At 38.8% G+C, this 23663-nt stretch overlaps 1 protein-coding gene and 1 pseudogene across 1 annotated transcript in view; both read right to left on the bottom strand.

The window, feature by feature from the left end:
• PEX3 (peroxin 3) overlaps positions 1–23663 on the bottom strand; it is a 158779-nt gene that overhangs the window by 112359 nt on the left and 22757 nt on the right. Inside the window, exons 2-4 of the mRNA XM_089803792.1 lie at positions 10042–10203; positions 9710–9900; positions 9306–9436 (exon numbers count right to left, since the gene is read on the bottom strand). Of these exons, the coding sequence (XP_089659918.1) occupies positions 9306–9436; positions 9710–9900; positions 10042–10203 (484 nt within the window). The remainder of the gene's footprint in view (positions 1–9305; positions 9437–9709; positions 9901–10041; positions 10204–23663) is intronic.
• LOC149534741 (bifunctional dTDP-4-dehydrorhamnose 3,5-epimerase/dTDP-4-dehydrorhamnose reductase-like) lies at positions 15609–17678 on the bottom strand (annotated as a pseudogene).

Here is a 23663-nt window from a genome sequence, read left to right as displayed (position 1 = left end):
TATTTGGATAAACAAAGATTTCAAAGATGTCCTCCATAACCCAATTTATATGTCAAAAGCATAGGTAATGATATCATTCTTCTTTCATCTATGTGGATGATATTATCATTACATGTAGCGGGGTATCTTTGCTTGATCAAATCAAATGGAATTTGTGCCACGCTTTTGATATGACAAATTTAGGCCTTCTACATTATTGTCTAGGTGTAGAGGTTTGGCTGACAAGTGGTGGTATTTTTATTTCTCAATCTAAATATGTTAGAAGTTTGCTAGGCAAGTTTGAAATGACAGATTGCAAAATCTCATTTATGCCTATGGAGAAACGGTAAACTTTCAACCAAATCAACCTCAAAAGTGATTAATGAGTCAGCTTTCAAGCAGCTAGTGAGCAGCCTTATCTACCTTGCAGCCACTAGACCTGATTTTAGTTATATTATGAGTTACAGTTCTCTTTTCAAAACGGCCCCAAAGGCAAAACTTGGGTTGTAGAAAAGCAAGTACTACAATATGTGGAAGGGACTATTGACTTTGGCATTATGTATAGCTGAACCAAAGATTCTATTGATGTCAGTTTTTATACCACATAAAATATTAGCAATTGAATATATTATGCGGAGTATCAAACACAAAATTCCTCTCTTGAAAAGTTAATGCTCATGGGAAATGAGAATAACTCCAATGTTCCTTACACCTGTGGATACTCACTCAGTTTATCGATGTGATTTGTTGGTAATCACATAGGCAGCCTTACACTGATATTTGAGGATGACTTGGACTTTGGTGGGATGATGGAGATGGTGATTCGGTGTGAATGCTAGATGATGTTGGTGGGAAAGTGATGGTGGTGGAGGGTGAATGGTCCTTATGATTGGTATCTTTCTATTTCTCTTCTTAAATTCTAAGTCCTAAACTACTTGCTATCCTACTCCTACTCCTATGGATGGCAGATTAGCAAATGGACTGGGATCGAATCTACTTAAAGTTAACCGGCGGCTCCACCTCCATAGATGCAATGATTCAAAAGAAAATAAACTAGTTTACCACACAAGGCTTCCCAACAAGCCGCTAGGATGCTAGTGGTCTAGTATTGATCCCTACAAACATCTACTAATGCTACCATGCAACTATCCATCTACTTTACTCTTACTTAACAACTTGAAATGCAACCAACTTCAACAACTTGAAAGGAACTTTTACTCTAACTATTTGGAAGTAGAAACCATGCAATAATACCAAAGGCTCTTAATCACCATGCAAGTCACAACAATGAGAAAGAAATAGCGAATTTTGGCATTATCTTTGCAACAATTTTCTCCGACCATTACAAATGAGAGAAAATGGCCTTATATATAGGCCAAAATGTACAGCTGACAGTAGAGATAAAGAGGCAAAACCGACAATCCAAATTGAATCTTAGAAACCCTAATTAGGGTTGCCACCCCATCAGCCAATGAGAAGATGTCACCTCGTCAATGGACCAATGAAAAAAGTGAAAAAGTGGCAACCAATGAGAAGGCACCAAAATGGTGGCCGATCAAAATTAGACACTTGTCCTATCCTAGAAGAAAGAGAAATTGCCACTTGGGCTTACATCAAATGATCTTCTAATATAACTCTCCCTTTTTCTTTCATTCTTTTAGCTAAGGCAATGAACTTAGCTAGCCTTTCGTTGACTTCTTCCATGGGAGGACAAGGTGTATGCTTTATTCTGAGCTCAGCCAATTTCATCACGCTGCTTGCCACCTGTAGTGTCTTCTCATGGTCCTTCTCATATTCTTTTGCAAATCCGGTAAATGCATTGAGAGAGGAAAGGGTGCCCAAATGTTTCTTCTTGATAGCAACCTTTCCTAACTCATCCAATCTTGATTCAAGTTTTGTCTCATCAATGTCCTCTTCTCTGATGTCTTCAAAATCAAGTGCCACCCCAACGTCGCTCATCATGGTTGAAATGAAAGTGTCGATGTTTGGGTTGTGCTATGCAACTGCATTCTGTATCTCTTCGAGCGATCTCAATCTAGTAGTCAAGGCGACAAACCAAGACTCAACCGTACTCAATCCTCTTCCATCAACCAACTTGGCCCTCTCCAAATATGCCTCTGGAAGCCCGATGAACGCCTGTAGCCTAGGAATAGCCAAATCATTCACTGGGAGGAAATCTTTCCACTCTTCTTCAAATATTCTGAATTTGTTTCTAACAGTCACCAATGACCGGAATGTCAAGATGAAGGCAACAAATTTCGCCCATCTTGGATTGTATCATGGATCAATTCCCTGACTTCATTTAGCTGAGCTGATATCTCTTCTAGGTTGCTCCCACTAACTTGAGGAAGGGTTGCCTGGTGCAACTCTTAGATAGGGTAGCAATCTCTCCAATATTTGTTCTCGGCCTCCAACTTTATGATCCTTTCATTTTCCTTCCTCAACCTTTCTCTAATTGAAGCTATACCCTCCTGGATCTCTTCACATTCCATATCATCCGTGTTTCTCCCCAAGTTGTCTTCCACTATCTCATATTCTTGGGCTGCAATCTCATCCACTGCCTTAATCTCATCCAATGCTTTATTGACTGTAGGTATAGCAATCTGAACCCTTCAGTAACAATCATTGTCGCTCCTGATTACCTTTGCCACCGTCTTTGACATTTGTTTCTAGCTCTCGCTATCAACCTTTTCTATTAGTCCTTGGATGTCTTCAACTGTTCGGGCAGTTACTACCTCGCCTCTTGGCATAAGCATTTTCCTTAACCATAGTGGTGCGGTGCATGTCCCCAAATCCGGATTCGGTTTGACTAATAGAGCATCACCAACGACCTTGGGTGCTTGACTTATTGCCTCAATATCAATTGGTTCGTCTTCTTCTCCACTAGTAACTGCCATGTCATCTCCTTGTTGGTTTTCTAAGAAAGGGGAGTACTTAGTGCTCTCACTGTAACCACTTGATTCTGAATCAAAGCTTACCTCTATCGCAGCCCTTTTATCACTTGAATTGTCCTCTTGGCTTCTAGCCTCAATTATGCTTTCTCTTGATGGTGTTGCATGCTATCTCTTGGCTCGAGGTTCCGGATGTGCTTTGCTCTTCTCAACCTCCAAAGCCCTTTTCTTGCTTCTAATTATTTCCTGCTGCTAGCTACTTCCTTCACCCTTCTGTCTGACTGATTCCACTGAACCTTCTTTTGGCCTCATCTTCTCATAAAGGGAATCCTTTGACTTTGTAGCTTCCTTAATCTTTCATTATACCACAACTCGGTATGCAAATCAACTACTTTTGTAACTGCCTCCAAGGAAGGATCTTGACGATCATCCCAATCTACTGGATTCAACTCTGTTCCTTCTACTAAATCATAATCATTTCTCAACACAGTTCCATCATCTTCCAGTTGATCGGGAATATCAAGGCCTCTCCATTTGATATCTCTCATCATATTCACCGACAATCTTGAGAAGGCTAGCTTTCTCGCATGAAAGTCATCCTTGGCATTAGCCCAAAAGTCTTCAATAGTGGGAACATGTTTAAACACATTTCCTGAGATACCTTGATAAGAACATTAGGATCGAATCCTTGCCTTGCTCTGTACCATCCTAGATGATACCATTCCAATTCCTTTTTCGCAACTACAAAGGCGGCCCAATTGGGGCAACTATCATTGCCAATTTCGAATGAGAAGGTAATCTCTATTTTACCTTCATTTCTCATTATTCTATCATAGTGCTCAAGTTGCCTAGCCAATTCCATCAAAACTACCTTGTCAGGTGGGTATCTTGGAAGCCTCTTGGGACAAACCGTACTCCTTGCTACTCTAATGTAGGTGAATTGCGGAAATTGGATAAACCAACTCCCATATTTCTTTATCTTTGCTTCTGCTTCCGATGAGAGTCTCCTAGCAAGTGTCCCTTGTAATACCCTTATTGTCTTCATGGAAAAGGCATCACAAAACATTTTGTAATCCTTGTTGTTGTGCAAGTGAAGTTGTGGATAGCATTCATGCACCAAATATTGCCTCGGCCCACTGCCAACTTCTCCTAAGGCCTTAAGTCTCAGACTCTTATACAATCTAGCAATTAGGTAAAACAGATAGGATCCCATGTAGAACTTTGCTTTTGGTTTTGTACGGTTCTAAGTTGCAACTCTAAGTTCTCGCTTGTGATCCTAGCCCAATCAAATCTTTTTCCATTTTCAATTTAATCAATAAAGAAGTACATCCAGTTTCCGAATTGCATACCTTGAGCTAGGCCCATGATCCGGCTAAGAAGCACAACGAGATCTCCATATTTTGTTTTGAAGTCCGCCACTGTAAGCTTTGATGACCTGGTTACGCCTTTCTTTCCCTCATGTAGCCAATTTTGCTTTAGATGTGTGAAATAAGCTTCCTGGTTATCCTGAGATGATTTGGTTGCCTAATCCATAATCACCATTGTCATGCTCTTCAACTGGGGAATGTTAAATGCTTCTTCGATCGCTTGTCCGCCAATGTTGGCCAACACCCTCTTCCCTTCATCAAAAATGATGGATTTACTGATCAGATCAAACCAGGATGCGCACTCCATAACCAACTCTGGACAAGGCAATGTGGGAAGAAAAGCTACTACGTGTACAATTCCACTTCTGTATATCTTCTTTGCCAAGGAGGATTATCCTTCCTTTAGTTTGTCCTTTACCTATAACATATTTATTGTTTCGACATTGGTATCGATTATTCGCCTCATTTTTGAGAAGAAAGTTGTTTTGGGCATCATATCCTCTTTGTCTTTTTTAGTGTTTGTTCCCTTAGGGTTCTTGCTTGCACTAACATCTACCATCCTATACACTTATTTCTGCCCCTTTGTTCTAAGTGATATGAACTACTCGTATCAATCTCCAACCTTCTTTCTATCGATGGATTATACACTTATTTCTACCTCGCCAAATGCCCTATCACTACGCTTATCAATCTCCAATCTTCAACCTAGGAGTAGGACTACCACTTATTTCTACCTCGCCTTTGCCTTAGGATGGACTACACTTATATCTCCCTCTCCAATACCTAGGGTGGTCTAGCTTATTTCTAACTCTTCAAATGTCTTATCATGGATTGTACACTTATCGATCTCCAAACTTCAACCTATGATAGGATGATGAAGTGGTGGATGATGAATGCAAGAAGAACCAAGGGAGATAATATCTACACAAGAACGAAAGAGAGAAATCAGCTTAAGGACCCTTTTCAACTCTAAATGATTTGAAGTTACCTTTACCAATAACCGGGTCTTCTTTTGGATTTTAGGATCAGACTTCGAGAATTTCAAACCCCTTGCAAATCTTGAGGCCCTAGCTGGAAAAATCATAATTTAGTGGTCTCGACATTGTCCACCATTTGCCCCAAAAAAATCAGACCTTTGATTGCAATAACCTCCTCCAAATAAAATCACCCAATTAGGGCAGAAATCGCAGCTCCTTGGCAAAAATTAGAATGTGCAAAAATCGCCTAGCACAGATAAGTTTCAGATCTGCCCTAGAGAAGCCACCATGCATGAGAATTTTGCCCTAGGAAAATTGCCAAAATGAAGGTGCTTAAATACGATGGATCTTGCTACCTTTGGATATTGAAAATCGCCAAGAAAAAGTACAGATCTGCCTTCTAAAAATCACCAAACATGGGCAAGCAGCTCCAAACTATCTTTAAAAAATTGTCAACACAATGCCAATCTGCCCTAGCTGAAAAAAATCACCCAAGAGGATGCCAATCTGCCTTAGAAAAATCACTCAAAGAGGACAAAATCTGCACTTAGCAAAAATCGCCCAAGCACCAAAGAGGAGTGAGGAATGAAGAAATAAGGGGGAAGAGTTTCCTATTATACCCTACTTGCTCATCCTCCCTAACTGGCCGAGTAGGACCTTGGGAGCAAAAAAAAAAATTAATTAGAACATAAAACTAGCCCCCAATTAAAATGTTTAGCCCGAAATCAACTTTGCCAAGATGAAATTTACTTTTTTAAATTGCCAATTGGACCAAAATTGCAAAAAGAAGGTAAATAATGCCTTGGAGATGCTATATGTTTCCATATAATGATGATTTAGCAATTAATATGTCATTAAAATCAGATTTTAGCTAGCCAAAAGCCATTTTTTCAATATTAAATTACCAATTTCATTAAAAGCTTAAAAAAATTTCAAGGCAATTTTAATCCATTTAAAGCCAATTTTTGCAATTCAATTCAAACTGATTTTGCTAAGCAATTTAAATTTTTTGACAAAAGTAAAATCATTTCTCTAGAGACTAAAATCGATTTTGCAATTTGATTTCATCATCACAAAATTAATTTTCTCACCGAAAAAAATTCAAGATTTTCCAAAAAACTCAAATCTAACAAAATTTCATTTCTTGAAAATTACTCAAGTTTATACAATTATATCCAAATTTTCAAAAGAAACCCTCTAAGTACAAAATCTACAATTTTATCCTGCCAAGTGTTGCTCTTTGAAATTTGTCCAGCCTAAGGATGAAATTGATCGTTCTGAAAAAGCAAGTTGAAAACCGGGTGAAAATAAACCTAGCCCTCTCCCCACTGGCCCTGAAGGTGTCTTACCACTTAATCAAATCAAAATTTTTTGGACAACTCAAAAATTTGCCAAGGCGATTGAAAAAAGGGGGTCCCCAAAGTTTTGGGGCAATGGTGTGAGAACCTCACAACAGATCCTAGGGTGGTTGGGTTCACAGGATCAAATTGGGCAGGTTCTACTGATTACCAAATGTCTGATACTAGATATATTTTCAGTCTTGGTATAACTGCAATCACATCGACCAGTAAGAAGCAGTAGGCGGTTGATCTCTCCTCAACAGAAGCAAAGTATCAGTAAACTGTCAAAGCAGCATGCAAGTTAACCTGGCTCCAAAGAATGTTTTTTGAAATAAAAATCTCTCAAGTAGAGCATTCATACTGTTTTGTGACAACCAAGGGCTGCTAAAGCTTGCCAAAAATCCAATCTTCCATGAGTAAAAGAAACATGTGGAGCTTCATTGTCATTTTATTTGGTAACTTGTAGAAGAAGGATCAGTGATGTCGCAGTATTTTCCAAGTTAGGATCAGCTTACTAACATTCTTGCCAAGTCGTTGGGTGTAGACAAATTTGTCAAATTTTGACAAACTCGGTGTAATTAGTAGATTGCCCATTAAGAAAGGGTATTAAAAATATTATTGTTATATTTCACTTATGATGCTCAAACATATTATTAGGATAGTATTTTTAGAAACTTTCTTTTAGTCATCAGTTGTATTATCAGCCTCTGCTTTCCAAAGTTGTCAATCTTATCCATTATGGAAAGATGTTCTAATCTCTTATTTAAGGAGACTTTCACTCCCTGACCTTATATCAAATATTTTAATCATTCTTTGTGTTTACTATTTATCCCTGCCTAAGTTTTGTTCATGTTCCCTTTGCAAACCAGAATCCGGCTAGCTCCCTTCTCCCTAGAATTTAAAGTTCATGGTCCCTTCCCAAGACCCAACACTCAATTTATTCCCTTCGTCCCAATTTAAACCTTATCCATTGAAATACTTCTCCAAGTTCCCAGTCCATCCAGAAGCTTATCCCCGTTGCATTTCAGTTTCTGATTCCCAATCCATTTTCTCTCCCATTCACCCCAGTGCAAATTCTAAAGTCCCTCCAAAACTATCTCACGAGACACCAAAATCTCTTTCACATGAAGGTCCATAGTGATCTATAAACACTCACAACACATCTTCGCCTACTTCTATGGCCTGTCCATTGATCGGTTTGTGTCAATTTCATCCTATAATTAACTGGGTGGACTTTTCTTGCCCAAAAGCAACATTCAATCCTAAAGCATGGATATTCTTGCACTGTCAATGGTAGAAAATAAGACAACTCGCATGGCCATAAATGCAGTGATCAACATTTCAAGTCCCAATAGCTCTCAGGCAACATCCTGGCAACGGATATCTAGGGATTATTCTTGACTTACATGAAAAGATCTGGTGGTTCTTGAGATTAAGAAGACAAGACTCCAAAAAGAAACTGGCAACAACAAGAACAAAACTGCAATTTCCTTATGAGAGTTTTACATGTCCAGCTCTATGCAGTTTTCTAGCAATTCACTTGTTCTTGCTAATTGAGACATATAATACATCCATGGAGATCATTGTTGTTACTTTTCCTATAAAGAGGATCTAATTTTCATTTTCCAGCAGCAGGGGAACAAGGGAAAGAACCTTTATATTGTCCACCACAGTTTAGTTTTAGAAACACAACAGACTCCAGATTGTCTATGACTTTGTGCAATCTGTAATAGTACAAAATTCTAGATGATTTATATTAATGGTAGTCTGATTTGCATTGTTGTCTCCTTTTCTATATTGTCTGTCCTCAAAAGTATAGCTTCAAGAAGGTTAAAAAATCTTTAACCATACATTTGCTACAGAGTGTTATGTTCTACCATATACATCTCCAAGGAGTGCGAGAAATCTTTCTAGAAAGCAAGGATAACTTGCAATATTAGTTGTGATTACTAAGTAGAGCTTTGTATTCAGATTACTTTTGCAAGTTCATGTTATTGTAAGGAAATGCTTTACTTTTTGAAGCAAAAGAAGATTTTTTTCCATGAGATACTGGTATAAGTATTTAATGACACTATTTTCCCTAAAATAGGCACCAATCAGTCTAAGAAATTCCTCCCAGCCTACTCGCACAAAAAAAATTATAATCCAAAGAAACGTCATTTAATTTTGTAATTTTATCTATCCAAACCTAGGCACTAAAGGTACAAGACGTATCAATAGTTGTGAAAAGTCCAGCAAATCCTTGTCTAAATCGTAAATATCATATTTGTTTTGGACTGTGATAAGCCTATTCTATCCATATGGAATCCAGTGGCTTGATAAGGCTACCCATCTAATTTTTTCAGAGCCTAAACAGGAGAGAATAGTTTATTCTCTCAGTCATTAATTATCCTACCAGCAGACATGGAGCATAGAAATTTGTAACTTATTAGAAGTTACTTGTAGCAGATTGGAAAGCCAACAGTTCCCTTGCTGTTCAGTAAAAACAGGATAAACCAAAACAAAACAGTCAAAAAACAGCCAACCAAAAAAGAAGCTTATCTCACTCTTAGATGCATATTCTCCATGGAGCTCCTCTGAAATACGCACATGTTTTTAAAGAAAACTCATTGTTCACATCCAATAAATGGCAGCACACACTTATTCACTAAACAATAGAATATATAGAGCAAGACCAAGTGCCATATTCAGAGACAAAATATCAGCAAGCATCAGATGAAATCTCATGATAATAAGAGTATTGAAGTGTACCATTGAATCTAGATTTTCAAACCCTCTGGCTTGCTCAATGAACATGTGCCTCCCTAAAATGTTAAGCTGAGCTCTTATATATAAATTGAGCACCGTCATGGCCCACAAGGCACATGCAGTCCTTGTAAAACCTGGCCAACAAACATATATATGAAAATAAATAAATGAAAGAAGAGCATAACACTGAAGCTGGATGCATAATGCAAATAAAAACCAATGAAGTGTCATCTAGGCACAGATCATATTAGTTTGGCTTATATTGCCTTTGTAAGACTTTCAGGTGCTTAATATGCATGCAGCATGATATCAATTACCTGTTGAAAAACTTAGAACAAAAAGTGAGAGAAAAACCAATTTAACCACATGGATTAGTTTGAAAGAAACACAGGGTGATTCAGACATACTTAGAATTTTGAGCCTTTCCCACAACTGAAGCTTCTCCTCAGAACTAAGATGACCTCTCCCTTGACTTAGTCTTTCGGTTAATTCAGTATAATCCAACTCCTCAGAAAGACGACTACCCAGACTTTCCAAACCAAATGCTAGGGAAGCTGAACCTGATATGTTTTGGATATTTTCAAAATGTTCTCGCAACCTACAAAAAAACACAGAATCAGAAAAGGGGCATCAGTAACTACCAATTTGTATAATGAGCGACAACAAATACAGACCCGAAAGCCTACAAATACATTGGAAAGCAATATTTTGGTCATCCACAATGCATATATCGTCATACCGGTTTTCTACAAGCTTGTCTGCTTCACATTGAGCTTCCTCTTCCCTTCCCAATGCCAACATCCTCTCCTTCTGAGAAGAATATACTCGATAGAGAGCATAACCGCTTCCCAAAATCCCTGCTGTGAAAAATAATTTTCTCCTATGCCTGTTAATAAAACTCCTGTTTTGATAAGGAAAAATTAATAGGTCATTCAGCATCACTTCTTTGATTTTATTCTTTTTAGAAGAAAAATATGGCATTCAAAATGCTTGATTTCGTGAAAAGAATTGGACATCAAAAAATTAAGCATTAATTATAAGGAATTGCAAATCATTATTCTTTCTAGAAAGAACTCATTGGCATTTACAAGCGTCAAACAATAATTATTGAGCATTCCAAATCCATTCTGAAGTAAACAATTTGTTGGGCTTTCAAGTGCCCTGTTTCTTCAAAGACTGAGTTTTGCAGGTAATGCAAAATCTTTATTCTTTTGCACAATGAAAATCATTGTAATTGAGGATCCTTGTTTTCCAAAATCCCTGCTGTGCGTATTTCCCCCATGAATATTCTTAAAACTCCTTTTGATAGGGCATTTAAATGAGGAAAAAAGGATTCAACAAGATTGATTTTATAGAAAACACTGCTATGCTTTTATTTTAACTCCATATGTTTGAGCTCTACTAGACAATGTGACAATGCGATCATACAGAACTGATCTCTCCAAGAGTAGAGCTTTTTCTCCTACTCCCAATATCAATGAATGGAAGATTGTAAGGAACCAAAAAGCTAAGAAGGCCTTGCAAGCTCGGGCTAGGGACGAAGCTAATGGCCCCAGATGGATTGGAAATGGTAGGGGTTTCAGAAATCAATTATAGGCAATCCCCATTACATCCAAGATTTTGTAATTTGCCCCTAGGACTAGTCAAACGCCACTAGGCAGAAAGAAAAATACATCCACATCTTCACAGCCAAGCTAATCACAGTTTGGCCTCTTGGCTCCGTCTCACAACCTGGCCTCCAACAGATTTCAGCTTCTTTAAAATAATACTAATATTTCCCAGCGAAGGGATATCTAATCCTTGGAAAATAATACCTGCCAGAATATTTCTTGCACTCATATAAACCGTAACACTTGAGGCCCTAATGGGCTAAGAAAACGTACCCAATATACTCACAGAAATAAAGTAATGCGGAATGCTAAGAGTGATGTGCCCCCATTTCGATCTCTAGAAAATAGACCCTAGAATAAGAATTCCCAATCTACAGTTCATAGAGGGAATGTCACCACAGCTATCATTTACAGAAAGCATGTGGGATCACTTCAAAAGACAGTCTATTTGTGAAAAGGTGTGGATACAGGCTTCCAGTGGAAAGCATTGCTAGATGGTGGAAGTGGGCATATATGGGTCAGGTAAGTATCACTATCCTTGTTGGAAATTACTTGTTCATTGATTGTAAAGATGAAACCCTAAAAGCTGAATTTTTATATGGAAATCATGTTTTCTACGGAGGATACATATTTAAATTCATTGAGTGGCAGCCTATATTTATCCTAGCAAACATAAACCAAAAGGAGTTTTAAATGGGTTTGTTAACCCAACCTACCAGCGGAATTACTACATAGTGAAATACTCATGAAAATAGGACTAGGAAGTTTTGTAGGCTGGAAGATAATTTCCTATTTTCCTCCAATGCTAAAATTGTAGTTGTATAGATAGTAATTTGATACATGCAGAATCATTGGAATTGTTCACGGAAATGAAACATATGCAGGTCAAGTAATTATTGCTATCCTTGTTAGAGATTGATTGTTTGTTAATTGTCAAGATGAAACCCTAAAAACTGAATTTTTATATGGAAATCATGTTTTCTTATAGAGGATACAAATTTCAATTCATTGAATGGCAGCCTATATTTATCCTAGCAAACATTAAACCAAAAGTAGTTTCAAAATGGGTTACTTTAACCAACTACCAGCGGAATCAATACATAGTGAAATACTTATGGAAATAGATCTATTGGGAGGTTTTGTAGGGTTGAAGGAAAATTTTCCTGTTTTCCTCTAATGCGTAACTTTTAGTTGATATAGATAATAATTTGATACATGCAGAATCATTGGAACTGTTCACGGAAAATGAAACATATTTCATTGGACCTATATTTTATCAAGGTCCATTTTATGGTATTGAAGTTTCTAAAAAGTTTAACATTTCACTTCATAGAGATAAGGCCAATACTAGAATAATGTTAAGCATCAAGGGGCTCGGTTAACAATGAAAAGAAACCAAAACAAATAGAGGGAGTAAACATTCGGGCTAATGAAGAAATTGGAGGTTTTATAATCGAAAGCCAGATTGAAAACCCAAATTGTTTGAAATATCCCAAACCAAATGTTTACCAAATTTTCCTTGCAACAATATATTCAGAAATAAAACATTGCAGATATTTTACGGCACAATCGAAACCAATAGAAATCCCAACAGATATTTAATCAACTTCTTACATATAATATTCAAACTCTTAACATAGACAGATATAATACGATGCAACAATAAAACCAGCAGATTCTCCACAAGAAAATAATTGTCTTTCCAAGATACTATTCAAGATTTGAACATATGAAAGTACATCACAAATCAGTAATATAAAACCAAAAAACTCTTGTACAACTCCATAGACACATTGCATTATACAACAGCAATACAATAACCAGCACTAGAAAACCCAATCTTAAATACAGATTTAACAGTCAGATTGGAATACTTAAAATAAGAACCTGTAAGCACATATGAAACACCTAAACTAATGTCTCCCTAGACAATGGGTTTGCGTCCACCATCTGTGCATATGAAACACCTGAACTGATGTCTCCTTAGACAATGGGTTTGCATCCGCTGTCTGCCGGCACTAGGTGCTACGTCCTTGTACTAGCTGAAAGCTAAAGCTTTCCAAATACTCTCACAAGAGAGAACTGAAATCTGGAATAATAAATCAAGCATGTCTAGGAATGAGCCTCTTTCCCCTTTTAATACACAAACTAAGACTCTTCGACTCCCCTCTGACTTTCGTCCTATTCCCTTGAGACTCTTCAACTTTCCTCTAGCATTTCGTCTTATTCCACCTTGACCTTTTGCCCTCTTTATAACATTAAATTGACCTTTTAATAATTTGAGTCTACGTCTCAGAGTCAATTTTAACATTATATAAAATAAGACTTCAATATTTTTAATGTCCCAAAAAGGGGACTATTTACCGTATGTGATAAATAGATTAAATGATTAATGCACACAGACAATGAACAAGAACAACAGCAGCAGTACTCTTTTTATTATTCGCATATGCCAAGAGATTACATAATACGGATGATGATTACAATGATCCCAGATGGGGTATAAATACTTCCCGCCGAACCTTCCCGAAGGGGTCCATCGGCTACATAACAATACTAGTCTACCCGTCAACTACAAAATGTTTACCAACGACATGAACTCATCAGCTACACAATTTCTACCGACGACATCATCCCCCCCAAAAGAAAAGTCGTCTCCTAGTGACTTCAAAGCTAACAAAAACAGGAGACCACAAAATACAATATAGAAAAAATATACACTAGAGAGGAGGGTGTGATCCTAAAGAATGTTGCTGCCAGCACAATTCATAGACTTGCTCTATTCGAATGCTCAAATCCTTCTAAATCCGTGTGTTAACCTCTATGGCTTCCTTCAGAAGAAGCGCTGCATCCATAGTCGGGGTCTTCGCTAACTGCAATTCCTGCTCAGCCGCTTCCTTATCTCGTAAAAGTGTTGCACCATCAGCTGCCCACGCTGCTTGCTAGCTGGCCAAATCCGCATTTACCTTTTCTCTAGCCTCCCTCTCTGCTGCCAGGGACCTCTCATCTATGACCTTGTCTACTTCCTTGTCCGCCTCCACATGCCTGCGAGCATAGTAGACTTCTTTGTACAATCCTACTATCTCGTGCGCCAGCTTCTCCATCGGAGTGTTGCACGGTCCCAACTCTGGCTCAGTGGCCCAATCCGCCAACATCTCTGATGTCTCAACTACTGGCCATCCTCTATCCTCAAAACATGAACGAAACCGCTATGGACAAATCTCCCTGATATAAGCCCGGACCAAATGCCACTCTCTCCACCGAGTCATAGCCTACAATGCCACATTGTGTCCCTTCTGCAGCGCAGCCCGCATAGCCCTGAGGTAGTCTCTGCATCTATCCTCATCCGATCCATAATCCTCCTTCAGCACATCATCCATCGTCCATTCCCCATCACTATCTATCTCTGCCTCAGCTGTGGTAGCCATGCCCACATTCGATGCGGCCTCCTCTCTCTGGGCGCACCACCAACCTATGGTACTCCCACCTCCTGAAGCTCCGATACTGCAACTAATACCCCTAGATGCCTTGGGGACTGAATGGACAGACCGACCTCAGCAGGAATGAGTCTAAACTGTTGTCGCAGGAAGGCGCTCGCTCTATCCATCACCTCTATCTTCTCGGGTTGTGCTAACTGTGCCAGCTTCATTCTCTCATCCTGTTGTGCTGGCTGGGCTGACTGTATTGGCTGGGCGTCTGCTAACAAGGAGGACGAAATGGTGACCATAGCATCAAAGCCAACCACATCTAAACGGACCTGGGGTTCAAGCTCTGGCACTGGCAACTCTATCAACTCTGGCTCTACTAATGCAACAGGGTCTAGCGTACAATCCTGCGAAGGCATGCCCTCAAGTGAAACAACAACTGCCACAGCCGTCAAGAAAGTAGCATCTGTAGTGGCCGCCGGTGCAACAACAGCCATCATCCATGGGACACCATCTGCCACTACCGGTGGGACATCTGCTACTATCCGAGGGACCACATATGCCACCGTCGGTGGGGTCGTCACAACCAGTGCATGACGCTGACCAGAAGGAGGAATGTGTGAAGTGGAGGTGGACAAGTGCGCCAAAGTTTGCAACTACGGTGAGCTAAAAAATGTGGACTCGCTAAGTACCGATTTGTTGCCAACTTCCGCAAAAGTACTCTCTTCCTCGTACTCAGCTCCACTGCTCTCGAAAGTGTCCTCCCATCCACTATCTGTGTCCCCGTAAGCCTCCAATCCTCGGAATACCTTCTTTTGCCCCACTACTATTCCACCCATGTCTAAATGTCTCCAATAGAATATTGGAGGCTCTCCTTGTGCCAACTTTCCCCATGGTGGAGCCTCAAAATCATCCATTGGTATCTGATTAACAGCTACCTCCAGAAACAGGCCAATGGCATGGTGTGGCATAAAGAACGTCCGGTGCTAGAGTGTCATGAACTCCTTCATCCGGTCGGTGAGGACTATGGCCCAATCATACATTGTGCCATTCATGATGTCATTCATGAATACAATCTGTGGTAACGGTATATCCAAAGCCCTAGTTGCTCCTATCAACTTGCTCTTGATGAAATCCATGATGCACCGCCAATGGCCCTCCCGAATAAAATCTCGCTGAAGCCCTCTGCACTTAGATCCCTTTACCATTGACTCCATCTCTTCAGGCGAAAGATTGCAACCTACCAATCTTATCCAATATTCTTTCCGTTCCTAAGACAGCTTGTGGTTCTTGATTTCCACCTTTCGACCTCCTGGGCCGGGGATGCCGAAATTCCTAGTGAAATCCTTTGGTTTAAAAGAAACTGTCATCCGATGCTTCTTGTACAAAAATATGTTGGTTCTGCTATGCCGATTATATGCTTCTATCATTGTTCGCAAAACTGATTCAAACAACCGAATGGAAGAAACTGGAAGCTGGATGGCCCAATGCACCTGTGCTTATATCAAAATCTATTTAATTACCTCTATATCCAGAGTTTCTTGCCACCATTTTCGGCACTTGCTGCCATTGAGTCCCTCAAACTAAACAGTGAGATGTGTGAGTTTGGCCCTTACTTTTTGTTTCTTACTGTTTGAAGCAGATGGCCCTGCAACTCGGATTCCAGAAGCTAAAACTCTGGCATTCTTCTCCATATTAGTCTTGAGTTGGTTCTTCCACTGCTTTCGTTTCCCTGCTAATTCCATATAATAATGACTTCTTTCTTGCCTTTAAAATATAGGGTTCCTATCGCTTTTACCTTCCCGTGGAGAATATGTCTTAGATATAATTTTTTTCTTTTTCCTTTCCATTGCCTCCTTCTTGGGCGCATCCTCCGACTGGGGAACTGTTGTGTAGTCGACAAGTTCATGTTGTCGGTAAAGATTTTGTAGCCGACGAATAGACTAGTATTATTATGTAGCCGACGGACCCCTTCAAGAAGGTTCGGCAGCAAGTATCTATACCCCATCTGGGATCATTGTAATCTCTGTACATCTCCAAAATCTCATTATGGCTAATGACACCAAGATTGGTGAAATTCCATATGCCTCTGCAATTCCTTTTTGCCATCTCAATTGAAATTGGCAACAACTCATCAAGGACTATCATGCTGTTTGGTATATTAACTACCCTGTTGTAGCGGATAATTTTTGTAATGAAATTGCGAGCATTGTTCAAATCAGATGAGATAGGCATTCGAACTCAAAGTGTGCACACATTTTCATATTCATTTAGCAGCTCTTCAACCATGGCCTTCATCTTAGAATAGAAAGAGCCAATGAAGTTTGGCTTGTCTTCTTCTCTGAATCCAATACCACTTCCCACTGGATGATCAGTATCATATTCAAATATACATCCAGTAGCAAAGTTTATGAGCAAAAGCCCTTGCTCTCTACACATGTCTGCCAAATTTAAAGTTCCCACTACATTGGTTCGAATAGTTTCTTGTTTGTGAGATTCACACCAGTCGACATCAGGCCTGCCAGTCACACCTACAGCACTGAAGACATGAGTGGGCTTTGTTTTCTAAATATCCATTTGTAGCTGAGATCGGTTTTCCAATCTGCCACTTGCATTCTCAAACTGAATACCCTTCTTCTCACATATCTGTCCAAGAAGACCTCCAATCCATCCATTGCAACCATAAATCAAAAATTTTAGGGCAAGTTTCTAAGAGAAACTCCTTGAGGGAACAAGCATTTGACCCTGTTTTAAATCACCGGCCCTAACTGAATTAGTTGAACCATTTTCTTCTAGTCTCTCTACTACAGCCATTGTGAGCAATCGAGGGTGTAGCAGCAAAGCACCAAAAATGTCACCCCACCAATCTGGATGATTTATGTACCATTCCATGGTTTTCTTGAGTCTGTCTTCCCACGTTGTGTGCTCAGCACTCCCACACCGTCGTTGTTTGGCACAAGTGTCTTATTTGCAACAGTGGCAAACTTTGGTGAAGAAGGATCCTCTGAAGTTGTTTGTTCTAGAAGTGTATCGCGGACGAAGAGTTCACTCCACCCTCGTGCTCCCTCGGCACTCCGAGCCATGCGAGTTAATTCCCTTCCGTCTGGAATCTCTTCCCTCAGCGAATACAAGTTCAAAAATTCCTCCCTTGCTTCTTCCACCAATTCCACCCGCTGGTGAGTCTCCTCCAACAATTCCTCAACGCTTATGTGTCCGTCAGCAATCTTCTGAAACCTCCATCTGCGTTCGGCTTGCTGTGCCAAAATTAAATTTTCTTGAGCTGTGCAGATTTCATCTTTGTCCTTCAGCTTATTCTTATTTTTGTTTAACTGATTCGGCATTAGTCGTCATTTCTCAGCCTTTGTTCCAGGTCCATCGAGCAACGGCGCCAAATGTTTACCGTATGGGATAAATAGATTAAATGATTAACGCACACAGACAATGAACAAGAAAAGCAACAGCAGTACTCCTTTTATTATTCGCATATGCCAAAAGATTAAATAATATGGATGATGATTACAATGATCCCAGATGGGGTATAAATACTTCCCGCCGAACCTTCCCGAAGGGGTCTGTCAGCTCCATAACAATACTAGTCTACCCGTTAGCTACACAGTTTCTACCGACGACAAGGACATTACTCAGTCTCACTCTTAAAAAGACTTGAGAAAAACATTATTAGACAACAACAAAAAATTAAATGAATTGATGACTAAGGCCAATTCTTGCCAAGAGGAGGTAAAGAGTCGAATGGAGGTAAATGACAAGGCATAAGAAGCCTTCAATATTCTAATAAAATAAAATAATACTTCAATATTTCTAATGTCCCAAAAAGGGGACATTACAAATCTCCCCTCCTTAAAATTGCTTGTCCTCAAGCAATAAGTACTAGGATCCCATATGAGTCTACATGTAGCCCTGTAGCCCAATATGAAGAAAAACCTGGCCACACTGCAAAGCAAGATGTCACTTTGCAATTTATCTCTCAACTGGGTCCCTAGATCACATATAACTCTCTAAAAAAACTCAGCACTTGTAAACTGAACAACTCTGACCATCACTGGTACCACTGAATCCCACCTCAAACTAAATAGAGTTACAACAAGGTCCTCCATAAGCCAAAAATACAAATGATCAACACTTGGATCCCTAAACCTATTGTCATAACCAGCCGATATGATAAGATAGAAATGTATCAATGAACTATGCATAACCCAATAGATGATGACAACCCGACCTAAATAGATGTCATAAACAAGCCGCTAAAAAACTAAGTGTAACATCCTAGGCACAACAAATACCAAACTGTCATCTTCAATTTGGAGAATCTTCGAGTGCATAGGTACTATGGATAAGAATGAAGCTGAAAGAGCATTCCCTATGATCAACACATAACTCTCCTCCATACTGCACCAAAAACTACCCAAAGGCTAATGTATGTAATCCAACCAACTCTTGTATGGTGTGAAATCGGGAATCCTACTAGGACTGATCGAATGACCAACAATTGTAGTCAATTCACCACTTCCATCTTGTGACCCATATTCATTACTAGGAATCGTACTACGATTCCATATCCTGAAATCAGAATTCTTCATGATAAACAAAAAGAGAGTTCTCGTTTACCTCAAACAAGGGATTATTGAAAATCCAATCAGCATCAACTTCAAACACAAGGTTGTCGATAAGCTGAATGAGATTTGAAACTTTGGTACTTGGTCTTTTAGGACAACTGTCCAAGTCATAAGTTTTCTGAATGTTATCAAGCTCAACAATGACTTCTTTGAAAAACTCTTGCCTCGCCTTACCCTCATGTTCCCGAGAGTGTTTCGTGACCTTGATCTAATTTTCTACTTCTTGAAGGGAAAATCTAGTTTCATCTGGTGCCTTCTAAGTAGACTTAAGCTCCTTATTGAGCTCCATAATCCCGTTCTTTTCTTTTTTCAACTGATCAACATGTACTCCAGCAACTTCAAGAATGTTATCCTTGTCGGAAAGCATATATAAATAATCTGATTTCATAGTTTCAAGAGCTGTTTTGATCATTTGCAAATCAAAAACAAGCGAAACTGCTTCCACTCCCTCTTGAACCCTTCTGTAGAGATCTTCCACCATCTTGTGAGTGTTGTCATAACATACCAACGAAGCCACAACCATGTCATTACTAACCTTCAACTGATTCTTTAAGGTATGCATTTCATTATCATGTTGATACAGCTCAACGTCTTGTAGTGTCATCTTGGATTGTTCCTTTGAATTCCTGTCATCGGTGTAGGCAATATATGGTTCATCGCACAAAATTTCCAATCTACTATTACCTTGTGTGCAACCGTCCTCATCAGCCTATTTGTCAACACTAACCTCCAATTCACAAACATAAAAACTTGCACCCTGTCTAACATCTTCTACATGGTCGCTGGAAGGCTGTAAAGCAATGGTAGTTGACTGCTCTTCTTTTTCAAGAACCTCTATTCACTGATCATGATTTTCTGGAAATTCCTCGTTTACATTTTTGCCCTGGATCCTTGCAAGAAGATCCTAAACCAATTCCGAATACTTCCTCTTTGCCATCTCAATCATATTTTGCTACTCTAGATGAAAATCCAAGTAATCACTGAATGATAAATCATTCTGAATTCGGGTAGGAAGTTTTTTATACTCTCCATAAGTGCCGAGTATTTCAGCTCTTATATTGGATTCGAAATTTTGGGCTAACTACTCATGTGGCTTCATAGTACCTTTCCTGATTTTCCAACCTCATATTTTTCCCCCTTGGCTAGTTACTACTAGTCTAACAAACATTTAGATTCTCTATTGACCGTCTTCAACTGTAATTTGGGCAAATAGTTCTCAAGATTTGAGTTTGATACCAATGGAATATCCTCTAGTGGCTCTACTTGTTATTTAAGTGGACAATTTGCATGGATGTCGGTTATAATTTCAACATCAAAGAATGCTACCGTTCTCATAGATCTATAATGAAACAACATGATAACTCACAAAATTTGGTGTTTGGTTCTTGATTCAATTACACTGCCCTGCAAGATTCGCTGCTGGTTGTACATGATGGTCAGAAGAACCAAATACCTGACCTCTTGCATATGGGAGCTATAAGTTCTAATCAGCACCTATGAGCTTATATGAATCACCTAAGAATATCAAGCTGAAACTAAATCTGCTCCTGTCACCAATGATAAACATCAACTGAGGTGATGCCAGAATATAGTCTTGTCATCAAGGACAAATATAAAAGGAGGGTAACACCACTTCCAATCTAATCTTGTTAGTTCCTCCTATTCTACACTATACGATGTTTGTTATCAATTCGGCCCAGTTGTTACAGACCTACTGTGTTTGGTTCTTTTCACCTTTATTCATCTGGTTCTGACATTGAATTCCTGTACAACTGATGTCACCACTCGCAAATTGCCTGTCACTTAGTATCAATTCCGAGCACCTTCCCGACTACAATAGCTCCTGACTTTCCAAGGTTCCTATCTGATACAGTCTCAATACGAGCAATAGATTTCCTCAATAATTATTCCTGCACCTCAAGAATCACACCCCACAAAAACATTAGCTGTCACAAACATAATATGTATTCCCCTTGGTCTCTGGAAAACTTATATGATAAACCCAACATAGATGATCCAAATTGCATAATCCGAATATCTAGCAAAACAACCTAACACTTTTAGCTACAGTCCAGAACTGAAAATCAACGTCTTAACTATTCTACAATGTTCAACTAAATTTCAGAAATACTACTATAACTTAGTCACGGTAACCACTCCAAGGTGAAATCTTCGAGCAATTAGATTGATTTGTGCATATTCCCAATGCAAAGGCCCAATTAGTGAGTTCACACGAATGTATGCACCATAACCATAACCATTTCCAGAGTTTCCTCAAGCACCTGTTGTATCACCAGGCATAGTTTGTCTTGACCAGAAATTAGTTTCATAATCCACAAAAATGACACCGTACTTTGAATGTACACGTCTTCCAAGTTCCTAAAACACAACTCAGCTGTTCACAATTTCAAATATCTATGCTAGAAATTTATTAAACAAAAATTAGTGTGCTTGATAGGGCCCAATAACTTCATGAAATATCCCTTGCTCATGGAAACCTGAAGTTACCTAAATATTAATTATCGTGCTTTTGGGACTTTATCTTTGCTTGCACCGCTTAACATAAATCAAGACCTCCCGACATCTAAGTTGTAGTCTTAATAAAATGAGTTGCCAGCTGCTACGTCCCTTCTTTGTCCAACTGACCAAATTCTTATTCAATGCTAGGTGTCGTTCCTCCTTTCTATTAGATTGTAATGCCTAGACAGAGTCGCACAAGGAAGAAACAAAAAGACAAAAAAAATTGTTTCCTTAAACGTAATCTGACGGCTTTCCTCCTATTGGCACGTACTCCTCTTAATTTGCGAATGAAGATTATTATTGCTCCCGAGCATTACATACCTTTTCAGAATCAAATGATGCCGATACCACTCTATCCGTTTTCACCACTTCAACCCTAGTTTTTTTATCTTTACTTACACGCAAACTCATCCGGCTCAAGAAATACTACACAGTTACAATCTTTTGGAATACTTCAAATAAGACGGCGCCGTTCTCAATTTTCTAAGTTTCAAACGTGGTCGTTCCCCATAGTGAGGAATGTTACAACCATTTAGCGCTCTTTGATAAGTGAACTTAAGTCATTAACAACTCCCACTCGTGAATGCAAAAAAAAAAACTTAAATGAGTTGCCAATGTAGTTCCAATTTTTTCTTACAACTATCAAGCCGGTTATGTGCCTATTTGAAGATGTTCTATGCGGGGGTGCCTCCAATGTTTGTTGGATTGTCACCACCAAATTAACTAATGGATTTCATGTTGCCCTCAAGCCCCTTTTATTTGAAATGTTTGAACTACTCCATTAGAACCTATTTCAATTGACTCGGCAAAGCATTCATTAAATCATTGTTGTCATTCACATGCGACAATAAACCGCCTCTTTCCTTATTTGTCAAACAGAGAATGGCAAATGGCAAATCTAGACTTTGAGTTGTATCTGTAATGACCAAGTTACTACTCGTAGTGTTGAACAAAATTGTTTGAAAATTTTCTCCCCCACTTCAGGTATAAAGTTGATATGATGCAAAGGTTACCGTGTCTGCCAGTTCCAACTAATGCTACCCAAAATTTTAGCTTTCGTCTTGAACTAATTATTTTAGACACTACTCATAGAAGACCCCATTTAAACCTCCCAACGAAATATGCAATGTTATACAAGTACCCAGGTAAAGGGAAAACTTCCAAAATATTTACTTCCTCAATTTGAAAAAAAATAGCCAAAGACTCCTTAGATTTTGTACTAGCTCCAATGAACCTCTGATTATGCCCACTGCAATTTAAATTCTCAAATGCAAATGCTCAGTTTTTTCATAAAACCTAATTCCCCATATGTTCCACAGCTAGCCAAAAAACCAACACTGATACCACTGAAATATCCCTCTTCGGATATTTACTAAATTTTCCTTGCAACAACATATTCAAAAATAAAACATTGCAAATATTTTTCGGCACAATCGAAACCAAGAGAAATCCCAATAGATATTTAATCAACCTCTTAAATATAATATTCAAACTCAACATAGACAAATATAATACGATGCACCAATAAAATCAGTAGATTCTCCACAAGAAAATAACCGTCTTTCCAATATACTATTCAGGATTTGAACATACGAAAGTACATCACAAATCAGTAATATAAAACCAGAAAACTCTTGTACAACTCCATAGACACGTTATTGCATTACACAATAGCAATACAATAACCAACACTAGAAAACCCAATCTTAAATACAGATTTAATAGTCAGATTGGAATACTTAGAATAAGACCCTGCTATGAAACACCTGAACTAATGTCTCCCTAGACAATGGGTTTGTGTCCACTGTCTACCGGCACGAGGGGCTACATCCTCATACTCACTGAAAGCTGAAGCTTTCCAAATACTCTCACAAGAGAGAACAAAAATCTAGAATAATAAATCAAGCATGTCCAGGAATGAGCCTCTTTCCCCTTTTAATACACAAACTAAGACTCTTTGACTCTCCTTTGACTTTCGTTCTATTCCCTTGAGACTCTTCAACTTCCCTTTGGCATTTCATCTTATTCCACCTTGACTTTTTGCCCTCTTTATAACATTAAATTGACCTTTTAATAATTTGAGTCTGTCTCAGAGTCAATTTTAACATTATATAAAATAAGACTTCAATATTTCTAATGTCTCAAAAAGGGAACATTACATTGTTGCCCTCA

The sequence above is a fragment of the Cupressus sempervirens genome, chromosome 10 (assembly GCF_028749045.1).
Source record: "Cupressus sempervirens isolate cs-2001-9-10 chromosome 10, ASM2874904v1, whole genome shotgun sequence".
Lineage (NCBI taxonomy): Eukaryota > Viridiplantae > Streptophyta > Pinopsida > Cupressales > Cupressaceae > Cupressus > Cupressus sempervirens.
This window is presented reverse-complemented; position numbering and strand designations above follow the sequence as displayed.